This window comes from Lontra canadensis, unplaced genomic scaffold (genome assembly GCF_010015895.1).
Source record: "Lontra canadensis isolate GAN:19392208 unplaced genomic scaffold, GSC_riverotter_1.0 scaffold114, whole genome shotgun sequence".
Lineage (NCBI taxonomy): Eukaryota > Metazoa > Chordata > Mammalia > Carnivora > Mustelidae > Lontra > Lontra canadensis.
Window position 1 is genome coordinate 254810 of NW_022631108.1, and position 14134 is coordinate 268943.

Here is a 14134-nt window from a genome sequence, read left to right on the forward strand (position 1 = left end):
AAATGATACTTATAGGATCCAAAGGACTGTCTTAGAAAATTCTAAAGAATACACAATCAGATTTTAACAGTAAGATAGAACATATTCTCATTATAGCATTGCCCTTAAAAAGTTATGAATAATAATGAGAATTAAATGCAGTTCAATCCAAAACTAAAAATGAACTCTACTAGATGCAGTGTCACTTAAAGCAAAGTTCCATGGGAGTATAACATACTTCTATGGATGTGAATTTCATTGGCAAACACCACTGGTTTGCTTTCTTCACTGTATCATAATACTCTTCTAACTAATATTTTATTGTTTTTGCAATATGAAGTAGCATTTCTACAAATGGAGTAACAGAAAAAGGGGAAACTGGAACAGATAAAAATAAAGATAAAATATAGGTTACAGTAAAATAATAAGCAGTTTTACAAATAATAAAAAACAGTTAAGTTACCACACACTAAAGGAATGGAAATAATAAAAATAACAAAAAACTATTACAATGGATTATAATAGGAAATGTCAATTTGTTATTTGCTAAATAATTCATGTTCCCTCTTTTAAGTATTACTAACATATATGAAAATGAGACAAAATCGCAAGTTATCTGGATTCACATCATCCGTCCTCAGTCTCCACAAATTCTATGCTGATACAGATTCAACACAGCTCTCCTTATCCCATCTCCACATTCCTAAAACATTCACAAGTGGTATTTCTTTTCAATTTCCTATAGTACCTCCCCATGAATTAGATATATTTTGTTACAGTATCTACTGAATTTGTAAAGCAATCATTAAGACTTCTGGTAATTTTTCTAGATTTCAAATTCAAATTCAAATTCAAATGTTTATTTTTGAACACTCAAAATAGCACACCTGTTGACTGTGGTTTACCATTCATATTTATAAAGCAGTCCACTTCAAATGTATGGTATTCTTTCACAGCAGACTAAGATGGACCTACGCAGATCATAGTCAAAGACTATATTAGACAGAAGAAAGGCAAATGGCAAAGTGGCAAAAATGTATCTGAGGCAATGCCAACTCTACAGCATAAATGCAGATATTAACTCACACTCAATTAGGTTATTTTGAAGTGGTGTTCCTGTTAAAATAATCCTCCTCCTTGATCGTATAGAATTCATAGCTTTTGAAACAGCAGAAGCTTCATTTTTCAGAATATGACCTTCATCACAAACGACAAAGTCAGGACCTATAAAAATGTATAGAAAAACATTTAATTAGTATATAATTTACAATGTAATTACAAATTAAATATGTAATCCATGGGGCGCCTGGGTGGCTCAGTAGGTTAAAGACCTGCCTTCAGCTCGGGTCACGATCTCAGGGTCCTGGGATCAAGCCCCGCGTTGGGCTCTCTGTTCAGCGGGGAGACTGCTTCCCCCTCTCTCTCTGCCTGCCTCTCTGCCTACTTGTGATCTCTCTCTCTGTCAAATAAATAAAATCTTTTAAAAAAATATGTAATCCATTTAAGCAAATAAGCTAACTCTTTAAAGTGCTGCTCTTGTGGGAGAAAAAACAGTATCCTCATTAAGGATAGTCATATTTTGGGATGCCTGGGTGGCTCAGTGGGTTAAAGCCTCTGCCTTCAGCTCAGGTCATGATCCCAGGGTCCTGAGATCGAGCCCCGCATTGGGCTCTCTGCTCCGCAGGGAGCCTGCTTCCTCCTCTCTCTGCCTGCCTCTCTGCCTACTTGTGATCTCTGTCAAATAAATAAATAAAATCTTTAAAAAAAAGTCATATTTTATCTGTTGCTGTATTTACTGTATCTTGTAATGTGGCACTAACTGTATTAATTATATCCCAACAGTAGAGTATCAAATACTTTAGATAGTACTTGAGATTTTCTCAATAAGAAACAAAAATAAAAATAACCAAAAGATTCCCCCAACAGATTTAAGGTATTTAAAATATAAAATCTTTTATAATTGGAAAACAGTATCTAAAGATGTATTTCAGCACTAATCAAGTGAACACAACTGCCTAGGACTACTAGCAATTTATATATATATGAGAAAAGATAAATTTCAAAAGTTACATTTTTAAAAATACTATATAAATCACAATAGAGGAGCATCTGGGTAGCTCAGTCAATTAAGTGTCTGCCTTCGGCTCAGGTCATGATCTCAGGGTCCTGGGATTGAGGAGCCTGCATCAGGCTCCCTGCTCAGTGGGAAGTTGGCTTCTCCCTCTCTCTCGGCCCTTCCCACTCATGCTCTCTCTCTCTCTCTCAAATAAATAAAATCTTTAAAAAGATAAAAATAAAAATAAATCACAACTGACTCTGCAGTATCTCCCATTTAACATATTCCAAATGATTAACACTCTTTGCAGGGGAAAAATTAACTGATAAAGGACAGCTAAATTGATTGTTACATGGCTATGGGGTACAGGGCAGATGGGAAGAAAGAACACTTTCCAAGTTATAAAAGATCTTACAGCTGAAAGTAACTCTTTCAAAAAAATACACTTTATCAAAATAATATATTATTGTCTTCTAAAGTATGGTTTATACACAATTTGCTTGCTGGTTAATATACATACATACATACTACTTAAATATTGATTTCAACAATAGCAGTTGTCAAATTACTCCCCATCTGCTAGGCATTAAAGAAAATTTATCTTCTCCATGACTTCAAAAGTAAATGCTTCAGTATGATTGATCAAACAATGTAATTGTTAATCTGTATTCAGATGGGGCTACACAAATATTAAGACTTTTTAAAATCACTTACATACTTTCTTAAAAACTAAAATTTGTATCATACTTTGTATTAAAAGACTACATACTGGGCGCCTGGGTGGCTCAGTGGGTTAAGCCACTGCCTTCGGCTCAGGTCATGATCTCGGGGTCCTGGGATCAAGTCCCACATCGGGCTCTCTGCTCAGCAGGGAGCCTGATTCCCTCTCTCTCTCTGCCTGCCTCTCTACTTGTGATCTCTCTCTGTCAAATAAATAAATAAAATCTTTAAAAAAAAAAGACTACATAGTTTTTTTTTAATCCTAAGAAGTTTTTTAAAGAGAAAAATTGTGTTCTAAACATGACGTAAATGATTTTCAACACCATATTCCCTGAAGCATTGCTTATTTTGGTGGAAAATTGAAAACAACAGAAAAGCTTTTCAAAGGGCAAGAATAAAACTATAACAGAATGTTGCTGAACTAAAACTAATAATAAAGATCTCTATGTACTATCCTGGAACTATATGTCCAATACATTACTAAAAAGAAGCAAATTGCAGAATCTATATTATGATACTATTTGTACTTAAACAACCACCTCTGGGGCACCTGGGTGGCTCAGTTAGTTAAACATCTGCCTTCAGCTTGAGTCATGATCCTAGGGTCCTGGAATCGAGCCCCGCATTGAGCTCGTTGGTCAGAGGGGAGCCTGTGTCTCCCTCTCCCTCTGCCTGCCATTCCCTCTGCTTGTATTCACTTTCTGTGTCAAATAAATAATTAAAAAATCTTAAAAAAGAAGCCCCCTCAAACAGGGTGATTTTACCTATGTATACATATATATAGTAAAGGATTAAAACTACCCAAAGAAAGGTTAGGCCTTTGTCCTCAGCACCTGGGAGGTAACCTCTAAACTTGGAACATCCTGCCAGCAAAGATGATCTTTGTTTACCTGGATGGCTTGGGACACACACCAGATAGTCTAACAAGGTGATTTATGGGGGGAGAGGGCCTTTGGGCCATATGGCATCTTCCTGACCTTTGGAGGGGCTAAACACTAAGATCACTTACATGGGTGGTCAGACATGTCTATGTGGCCAAGTCCAAACTCTAAACACTAAGGCTTGTATAAGTGTACTTACTTAGCAATACTCCATACTTATGTATCATTGTTATGTGCATAATGTTATGTATGTTATGTATCACTGGTGGGAGAAGTAACTGCTGCCTGCAGAATTCCACTGACAGATCAATGCTGGAACTCTCCTGGACCCTCCCCTATGTGCCTTTTCCTGTTGCTGATTTTAACTTGTATCCTTTCACTGTAATAACCCATAACCATGAGTATAACAGCTTTTTTGCATTCTATTAAGTCCTAGTAAATTACTGAACCTGAGAGTAGTCTTGGGCTTCTAAACACTGCAACATAAAATACATGCTTAAAAAAAAAACCCACACAGTCTGATTAAAAAGTGGACAGAGGATCTGATTAGAGAATTTTCCAAAGACATGCAAATGGACAACAGGTACATGAAAAAGACCTCAACATCACTAATCATTAGGAAATGCAAATCAAAACCACAATGAGGTATTACTTCACACCTGTTAAAATGGCCATTCTCAAAAGGACAAGAGATAACCAGTGCTGGTGGGGTTGTAAAGAGAAGGGAACCCTTGTGCACCATTGCTAAGAATGCAAATTGGTGCAGGCACTATGAAGGTTCCTCAAAAATTGAAAAGTAGAACTACCACATGAACAAGCATTTCTACTTCTAGGTATACATATATTCAAGGAAACAAAATCATCTCAAAGAAGTATATCAACTATCATGCTCACTGCAGCATTATTTGTAATAGCCAACACAGCGAAACAACCTAAGTGTCCACTGACTGATGAATGGATAAAGAAAAAGTGGGGTGTACATATACATACAATTGTATATTATTCAGCCATAAAAAAGGAAATCCTGCCATTTGTGACAACATGAATGTATCTTGAGAGCATTACGTCAAGTGAAATAAATCAGACCAAAAAAGGCAAAAACTGTCATTTCACTTACGTGGAATCTAGAAACAAAACAAACCAAACTCATAGACACAGAAAATAAATTGGTGGTTGCCAGCAGCAGGTGATAGGGATGAGTGAAATGGGTAAAGATGGTCAAAAGTTACAAACTTCCAGTTACAAGATAAGTCCTGGGAATGTAATAAACAGTATGATCATCATAAATAACAATATTGTATTATATACTTAAAAGTTGCTGAGAGAGTAAATATTGAAAGTTCTCACCACAAGAAAAAGTTTTAACTGTGATGGGATGTTAACTAGATTTATGGTAATCATTTTGTAATATATACATATACTGAAACATTATGTTGTACACCTGAACCTCTATAATGCTATTATGCCAACTGTATCTCAAAAAATACATGCCTGTTTGTATAAACACAAAAAATTTCTGGAAGGATATACATGAAACAACAGTGAGACAGGAGGAATGGAACTTATCCTTTTTACTATGCACCTTTTCCTTCTGTTTATATTTTGCTCAAGAACATGTACTGTTTTTATAATTTAACTTAAAAAGAACTTATCAGTGTGGCAATGAAAAGAAAGGGGGTCCTATCTTTAGTAAGGGTATCTGAGGGAATAAAAGTAGGAAGAAAGAATAAAAGTAAATATACTCATGAATAACTGAATCAACAAAAAAAGCTAAAAGATGTTATTCCTATTCTGTTTACTAGGACAGGAATGTATATAACATTCTAACATTAAAAAGTTTTAAAATCTTTAAAACGACTAAGTTTTAATAATCTTGGAAATGTATTTTCTGGAAAACCTCATTCCAGTGAGGTGGCAGGATTTGAAAACAGCTATTGCAGAAATCATTCTAGACAAAGAGAGAATGCAGTCATGAGGCTCTGGAGAGTGGAAGAAAAGGGAACTTAGCAAGGGGCTTAAAGAAAAGTTCTCCTGTTCAAAAATTAAGCCGACTGAAATAGTTCAATATGCCATGGAAATTTATCATTATTTTATATAATTACATAAGTCTATTTTATTGTTTAAATCAAACAGTACTTTAAAATTTTTTTAAAGAAGATTTTATTTATTTATTTATTTGACAGAGATCACAAGTAGGCAGAGAGAGAGAGAGAGAGAGAGAGAGAGAGAGAGAGGAGGAAGCCGGTTCTCCACTGAGCAGAGAGCCCGACGTGGGACTTGATCCCAGGACCCTGAGATCATGACCTGAGCTGAAGGCAGAGGATTAACCACTGAGCCACCCAGGCGCCCCTCAAACAGTACTTTAAATTAATATTGTGTGTGTGCATAAAGGACTGAGGTACTGGTCACATGCTACAACACAAATTAAAGCTCGAAAGCCTTATGCTAAGTGAAAAAAGTCAGATATTGTATGATTTCACTTTTACAGAATGTCCAGAAACATTTTCACGAAGGTCCAGAAAAGGCAAATCCACTGAGACAAAAAGTACATTGGTAGTTTCTAGGGGACAGAGCATTTGGAAATGACTGCTAATGGGTAGAGAATTTTTTTGAGGTGATGAAAATGCTGTGGAGTTCAAGAGAAGTTATGATAGTTATGAAACATTGTGAATATGCTAAATGTGATGGAATTGTAAACTTTAAAATGGTAAAATGGATTTTATGTTATGTGTAGTTTTACTGCAACACATTCTAGTCATTAAAGTATGGAACAATGTAGATTAATATTCAAGCTACCACAGTGAATAAATGCTCAGCATAACTTAAAGTAAGTAACTGTGCCATGAATTAAAAAAGGCAAATATAATCACGAGGTTATAAACAGGTTATTCATTTGTCAAAGCCCAATAAAAGCTACACTACAAAGAATAAACTTTAATGTATCCAAATAATAAAACAAAGGAAATGACCTAAGTGACTTTAGAAAATGTTATAACTATAAATTATAAAGCCGGGGACGCCTGGGTGGCTCAGTTAGTTAATCCTCTGCCTTCGGCTCAGATCATGATCTCAAGGTCCAGGGATCAAACCCTGCATCAGGATCCCTGCTTAGTGGGGAGACTGCTTCTCCCTCTCCCTCTACCCCCAGCTTGTACTCAATCTCTCATTCACTCTTTCCCTCAAATAAATAAAATCTCTTTAAAAAATTAAAGGTTATTATACATGAACCTCATGATAACCACAAACTGAAAACCTATACTAGATAAACAAGACACAATGAGAAAAGAATCTAAACATAACACTAAAAAAAGTCATCAAACCGGGGCGCCTGGGTGGCTCAGTGGATTAATCTTCTGCCTTAGGCTCAGGTCATGGTCTCAGGGTCCTGGGACTGAACCCCGCATCGGGATCTCTGCTCAGCAGGGAGCCTGTTCCCCCCTCTCTCTCTCTGCCTGCCTCTCTGCCTACTTGTGATCTCTGTCAAATAAATAAATAAAATCTTTAAAAAAAAAAAGAAAGTCATCAAACCACAAGAGAAGAGAGCAAGAAAACAAGAAAGGAAAAGAGGACTATGAAAACAATCAGAAAACAATTAACAAAACGGATCAAGTCCCACATGAGGCTCCCTGCTCAGCAGGAAGCCTGTTATTCACTCTGCCCCTCCCCCTGCTTATTCTCTCTGTTTCTCTAACAAATAAATAAAATTTAAAAATAAATAAATTACAAAGCTATAGACAAAAACAATCATGTAAACACTGTACTATGGTTGGTAAACTTGTTTCTTACAGAGGTACAGGTTAACAATTCTGAAATTACTTTGCATGTATAATGAATCTGGACAAATAAATAAATGGATGGCGGATAGCTGGAGCCGGGATTCTCACAGTTGGAAAAGTAATAACAGATTAACAAAGAAGGTGAAAATGAACACTATGATACTGGATTAGACAACACCATTATGAAATCAAGTTTATCTCTATGTGCTCACACACAAAGGGATAGATTCATGTGTAGATGTAGACTGGTACAATAATCACCTAGCTTTTGTCTGCTGAAAGGACCTAGAAGCAATGATACTCCAGTAGCAACAAACCATTTTTCAATAAAAGGCACCATGGCACATTACTGAAATGGTTAATTCTGGGGCAGGAGGCAGAGAAAATATAACATAAGCCTGCAGTACTTTATAGTACCAGAAAGTAATGAAGTGCTTAAAACAACAACAAAAAGTATGACACATCAAAGGGATACAGGAACCAATCTACAAACCTGAAAGAGCTCCCAATGGCCAAACTGGAACAATTTGAACAACAAAATAAATAACATAGCATTAGTTTATAATCTAACATATAAACTAATAATAGTCTATACTGTTATAAATCAATGATTGATTATATAAACAAGTAGAAAGGACAAATCTTTCTTAAAGAAAAATTTTGAATTTTATGTGCAGATAATGGCCACTAAGGGAGACAGAGCTTAATTTCTGCCTTCCCCCAACGTGGGTAAGCTAGACTACGTGACCGATTTCCAAAGAACAGAGTAGAGATAAGTGAAAATTATAAATCCAGTAATGTCATGTAGGTCTAATGTACCCTGGATATGAAGTGATGAGAAAGGTATTTCACCTCCGGTAAATTTTTTCAAAAATGTATAACCCCAGTCTAATTACAAGAAAAACAACAAACACACTAGTGAACATTCTACAGAATACTTGCACAACACTCAAGACTGACAAGATAATGAAAAATAAAGAATGAGAAGTTGTCATAGACCAGACAAGACTGTGGAGACATGATAAGTAAATGCAATGTGATATACCCTAAATCAGATCCTGGAACAGAATGTGGACATGAAAAATGATGAAATTCAAATACAGTTTGGAGTTTAGTTAACATATGCCAACAATGTATCAATTTCTTAGTCTGGACAAATCCACCTGGCAATGTAAAATGTTAACAGTGGGAAATCTGGGTGCATTAAATATGGGAGCTTTTTTTTTCTACTATCATTTCAGATTTTCTACAAAAAATTATTCCAAACTAAAACATTTTAAAATGTCACTAAATGATTTGCATGAAAGTAACAAATGTCATTCTTCATGTCAAGCTTGAATTTTTTAAAAATTTATTTTCTCATGAACAAATTACAGTGTTAAGCATCTGAAACTGTTGTTTTACCTATCTAGAGCAACCTTCTTAAAAATCTGTTTTAATACTATTTACTAGCTTAAAGTTCTCTGATGATAAAACCACCATAGAACTTTCAGACAAATACTTAACAAACTTACTGAGCCTTAGATTTACAATGGCAATGTTACTTTGTTAATTAAATATTAAATGTTAATTAAATCATTATAAAAAAGGCAAAACAGTACATATATTCAGTTATAAAATGAATAAGATCTGAGAATCTAATTTATAACATGGTAAGTATAGCTGGTAACACTACTATAAAACTAAAATTTGCTAAAAGAATAAAACTTAAATGTTTTCACCAAAAAAAAAAAAATTGGGATAGTAAATATGTGAGGTCATGGATATGTAACTCAAAAGGATGAATCCTTCTGTTTGGCAGGAAGCTAAGCCTAAGGAACAGGAGGATGGACCTTAGACATCCCAATGGAGAGCCCCAACTGAGGACCACCCAGGCACCACCCTATTCCACCCACCTAGCAGTAAGTTTGCAGTTACAACATCCCGACAGAGTTAGAGTTAAGTTTGTTGTGTTTGTTGCACTTGTGCAGAAAGCAGTCACTTGTCCTTATGTCTCTAGAATAGAAATAATCTTATGGTTTCCTACCCCATTAAGGCATTTCCAATTTACCCTCGGAAAGGACATGGATTGTTGGTTAATTATTAAATAATCTAGTCCTGTCACTCAAATGTTATAATCTTGGAACCCACCCAAAAGAAGAAACTGATATATACCCACACCCAGGACTTTCGCCTTTGTCTCTCTTGAGCGGCCAATCTTTCCCTTGGAGTACATGTTAATAAAATGCTGCTCTGCCTTTCTTTCATTTTGCTATCCTATAATTCTTTAATGTGGGCAGCTGAGGCTTCTTTCCTTTTCATTCTCTCAGTAACACTTCCAAAATATATTCATTTATCAAAATCATATATTGTACACTTTAAATATTTTACAACTCTGTAAATTACACCTGAATAAACCTGAAAACAGTAAAATTTAATAAAAAAGAAGCAAACTGATGGATTCTAAAGAACACTGACATTTTTGACAGTGAAAATTAGACTTATTTTAAAAAGATTTATTTATTTATTTATTTATTTATTTATTTGACAGACAGAGATCACAAGTAGGCAGAGAGGCAGGCGGGAGGTGGGGGGCGGGGGAGAGGAGGCTCCCTGCTGAGAGCCCGATGCGGGGCTTGATCCCAGGACCCTGAGATCATGACCTGAGCCGAAGGCAGAGGCTTTAACCCAGGCGCCCCGAAAATTAGACTTTAACACACATCTAAAGCCTCAAAGTATCTCAAAGTAACATAATAGTTTAAAAAGAAAAAAGGTACAAATAATTAAAAATTAATTAGTTTTGTGAATAATACAATTTGCTGCTTTTCCAGATGCCAAATAAGAAATATTTGGATCTTGTATTATGAGAATTACTGTCATAAGGCTAGACAGTATTGTAAATATTAACTTTCCATAGTGATGACACTTTAAAATAACAGGGAAAAAAAACAGCAGCAACTCTTCTAATGACATAAAGTTGGGAAAGAAATTTAACTGTTTTCAGAGTATGAAGAGAGAGGTCTTGTTACCATCTAATATTCAGACAGCTGGAAGAAACTGCAATTGTGACTTAGGCACCAGATGCATTTTTATTTGTTTACAAAATCTCCCCTAAAAACCCTAAACACTTCTTGACTGAAAAACTGGCAACATTAAGAGTGCTTTCACCTTAATAAAATTATACTAAGAAACAGAAAGAAGGAAAAAAAACAGGACAAATGAAACAAAAACCAGATACTTAGTAGTTGTTAAACAGAACATCTGCATATTTTTTATTCAACTTGCTTATTTATCTCAGTGCCTGTTAATATATTACCTGGATCAACCAAAGCTTTGTTAAAGATTTCCTTAAGTTTCCTACTCTTCACATTCCTTCCTTGAGCAAGATTTCTGTACATCTCATAGCCTATGATCATAACACCACCATCTTCTTGCCACCTCTGCAGCATGTAGCTTCTCTCCTGAGGACGTTTCACAGTTGCTAATTCAGAGACCTTTTGTGGGAAAATAAAGATTTTTAAAGGTAGCTATTAGGAATGTAGGAATACTGCATATTCCCATGGAAATATGCATAAATGGTAATTAATCTTTTTCTTTTACAAATGAATTTCATGCAGTTATTTTAATAAAAGAAAATATTTAAATTATAATACCTCAAGCTTCTCATCATCTTTTAATCCTTCCTGCCACTTCTCAAATTCATTCATCCAATTCAAAGCAGTATTAAGAGGACAAACCACCAAAGCTGTGCTGAAATCCAATTTGTCGCACAAAAGAACTGTATGAAGAAAACTTACCACCTACAAGAAAACAAATTAAGTTATCATCATCAACTAAAATATCTGAAAAAAGTTAAAACAATCGTACAATTTACTAGTTTTGTTTTCTTTTACCTTCAAACAATAAAGCAACCAACCAACGGTCATAATTTCCAAACCAGGCAAAGTATGGGGAAAGAGATATAATATAGACAGAGATATAAAAAAGACAGAGTTTGGGGCGCCTGGGTGGCTCAGTTGTTAAGCGTCTATCTTTGGCTCAGGTCATGATCCCAGGGTCCTAGAACCGAGCCTGCATCAAGCCACCTGCTCTGCAGGAACCCTACTTTTTCCCTCTCCCACTTCCCCTGCTTGTATTCCCTCTCTTATTGTCTCTTTGTCAAATAAATAAATAAATCTTAAAAAAAAGATGGAGCTTGATTACATGATGTATAAAGTTCTTCTAACTCTAAAGCTTCATGATCCTGTGATCAATAATAACAATAAAAGAAATAACCACACCAAAACTAAGTCCCTAGTCTCTGCACAATGTCCGTCCCTACAAACTTCAGAAACTGCCATTGCCAATTTAGAAGAGTGGTGTTATACAGTATTTTTTTTTCATTTTAGATTGTTCTGAACTGATATCTTGTGAAGATGGAGGTGGAATATGAGGACCCTAGGCTCACCTCATCCTACAAATACAATAACTATCAAATCATCATAAATATCCCAGAAATTAACCTAAAGACTGGGAGAACAAACTCCATAAGTGAAGGTAGAGAAGAGGCCACATCAAAGAAGGTAGAAAGTACAGCCATGTGGTTTGGGACAGAAATGGATCAAGGCCACCGTGGTGGGCAGGGAGATGCAGTCATGGAGAAGGACAAAAGACAGTTTACCACACAGGGTAGCACACAGGAAAAATGAATCCCAAAAGCAACTGGCTTGGAAAGTGAGGGGGCAGAATTTGGTGAGTTCTTGCAACCAGTGGAGCTTAAAGTCCAGAGTTTTAAAGGTCAGCAGGCCTGGCCGAGATACAGCCTGAAGGATACTGTGCTGCTCTTGGAGAGAAGGCAAACAGTGCATGGACATATAGCATGGAAACAGTGAAATGAAGGGCACCTGGGGGTACACAGTAGGGAGGGTTTTTGCTCATCTCAGACCACATCCCAGGGAAAGAGCATTCACAAAGAAACCCCTCCAGGAACAAAGAAACCAGTCAATATCTTCTTTCCACCCCTCCCCTCAGCATAAGCACAAGGGCACCTGTGGGAAGCAGAAAAGCACTGACACTTGTTATCTACCTTGTTTATACTAAGCCCCAACTGCCATCATTTGAGCAAAAGCACCCCTCTGGGTCATGCTTCCCTTAGTCCCAGGGCAGAAGGCCCTCTTCCCCAGAAGACCTGCCCAAATCCCTGCTCACACCATATCTCCCGACCTGGAAGTTTTCAGGATCTCAACTCAGTAGCAGTTATAACACTTTTCATTTCAGAAGCAGACCGGAGCACACCTAGTTAAAAGATGCCACATTCAAGCAAGGAATCACACTGCCCACAACAGGCAAAGAGAGCCTCTACAGAAGGCTTCTGTGAAGGATAAAGCGGCCAGGACAAAACAAAGTACACAGAGCATCCATTGGAGACACTCCCACAAACACCAGACCCTAGGGATCAGGGGACACTATACGTCATGGCACTACAAAACCTTTTCTTCATAAGGCCATTATTCTAAAGAACAGGAAACCAAGCTCACTTTTCTAACACAGAGAAACACAGAGGTTTAGACAAAATGGAAAGATAGAGAAATTTAACCCAAATGAAAGAATACAACAAGGCCACAGACACATATCTAAACAAAACAGATATAAGTAATATACCTGATAAATAATTTAAAGGAATGATCATAACGATACTTACTGGACTTGTGAAAAGAGAGGAAGACATGAGTGACACACCTAACAGAGGGATAAGAAATAACATAGCAGAGATAAAAGACTTAATAAATGAAATGAGGGGTGCCTTGGTGGATCAGTTAGTTAAACGCATCTGCCTTTAGCTCAAGTCATGATCCTGGGGTCCTGGGATGGAGCCCTATATCAGGCTCCTTGCTCAGTGAGGAGCCAGCTTCTCCTTCCCCCTTCCCTCCCCATACCCACTCATGCTATCTATCCTGCTCACTCTCAAATAAATAAATAAAATCTAAAAAGGGGGGCATCAGTAAGTGAAATGAAAAACAGGTTAGATGGACTAAAATTTCTGTGCTGGAAGAAGCACAGAAATGAATTAATGACCTGGAAGACAGAGAGTAATGGAAAGTAATCAGGCTAAACAAAAGAGAAAAAATATTATGCAAAATGAGAAGTGACAGGGAAATAAGTGACTCCATCAAACATAACAAGATTTGTATTACAGGAATCCCAAAGGAAGATGACAGAGGAAAGAGGGCAGAAAATTTATTTGCAAAAAATAATAGTTGAAAACGTCCCTTACTTGGGGAAGGAAGCAGATATCCAGTTCCAGGAAGCACAGAGAACTCCCAACAAAAGCATACCAAGACATACTATAATTAAATCAGCAAAATATAGTGAAAAAAATTTTTTAAAGCAGTAAGACAAAAGAAGAAACTAACATAAAATGAACAACCCATAAGGCTACCAGCAGCTTTTAAAGCAGAAATTACAAAGTGAAAAAAAAACATGTAGAAAACTACATGGAAACAAATGAAAATGAAAACACAATGACCAAAAACTTCTGAGATGGAGCAAAAAAAAGGAAAGTTACACCAATACTAGCTACCTTAAGAGGCAAAAAATATCTGAAATAAACAACCCAATCTTATACCTAAAGAAGCTAGGAAAAAAGCAATAAACAAAACCTAAAACCAGCAGAAGGAAGGAGATAATAAAAATCACAGCAGAAATAAAGGATTCAGAAAATAAAAAAATAGAGAAGCTCAATGAAACAAGGAGCTGGTTCCTTG

At 36.3% G+C, this 14134-nt stretch overlaps 1 protein-coding gene across 5 annotated transcripts in view; it reads right to left on the bottom strand.

Annotated features, from left to right (window-relative positions):
• The window catches only part of ATRX (ATRX chromatin remodeler), a 294269-nt gene that overhangs the window by 104396 nt on the left and 175739 nt on the right, over positions 1–14134 (bottom strand). For all 5 annotated transcript variants that reach the window (XM_032840596.1, XM_032840595.1, XM_032840594.1 and 2 more), the window contains 3 exons: positions 11045–11191; positions 10708–10885; positions 1066–1203 (listed from right to left, as the gene is read on the bottom strand). In XM_032840596.1, coding sequence (XP_032696487.1) covers positions 1066–1203; positions 10708–10885; positions 11045–11191 — 463 coding nt within the window. The remainder of the gene's footprint in view (positions 1–1065; positions 1204–10707; positions 10886–11044; positions 11192–14134) is intronic.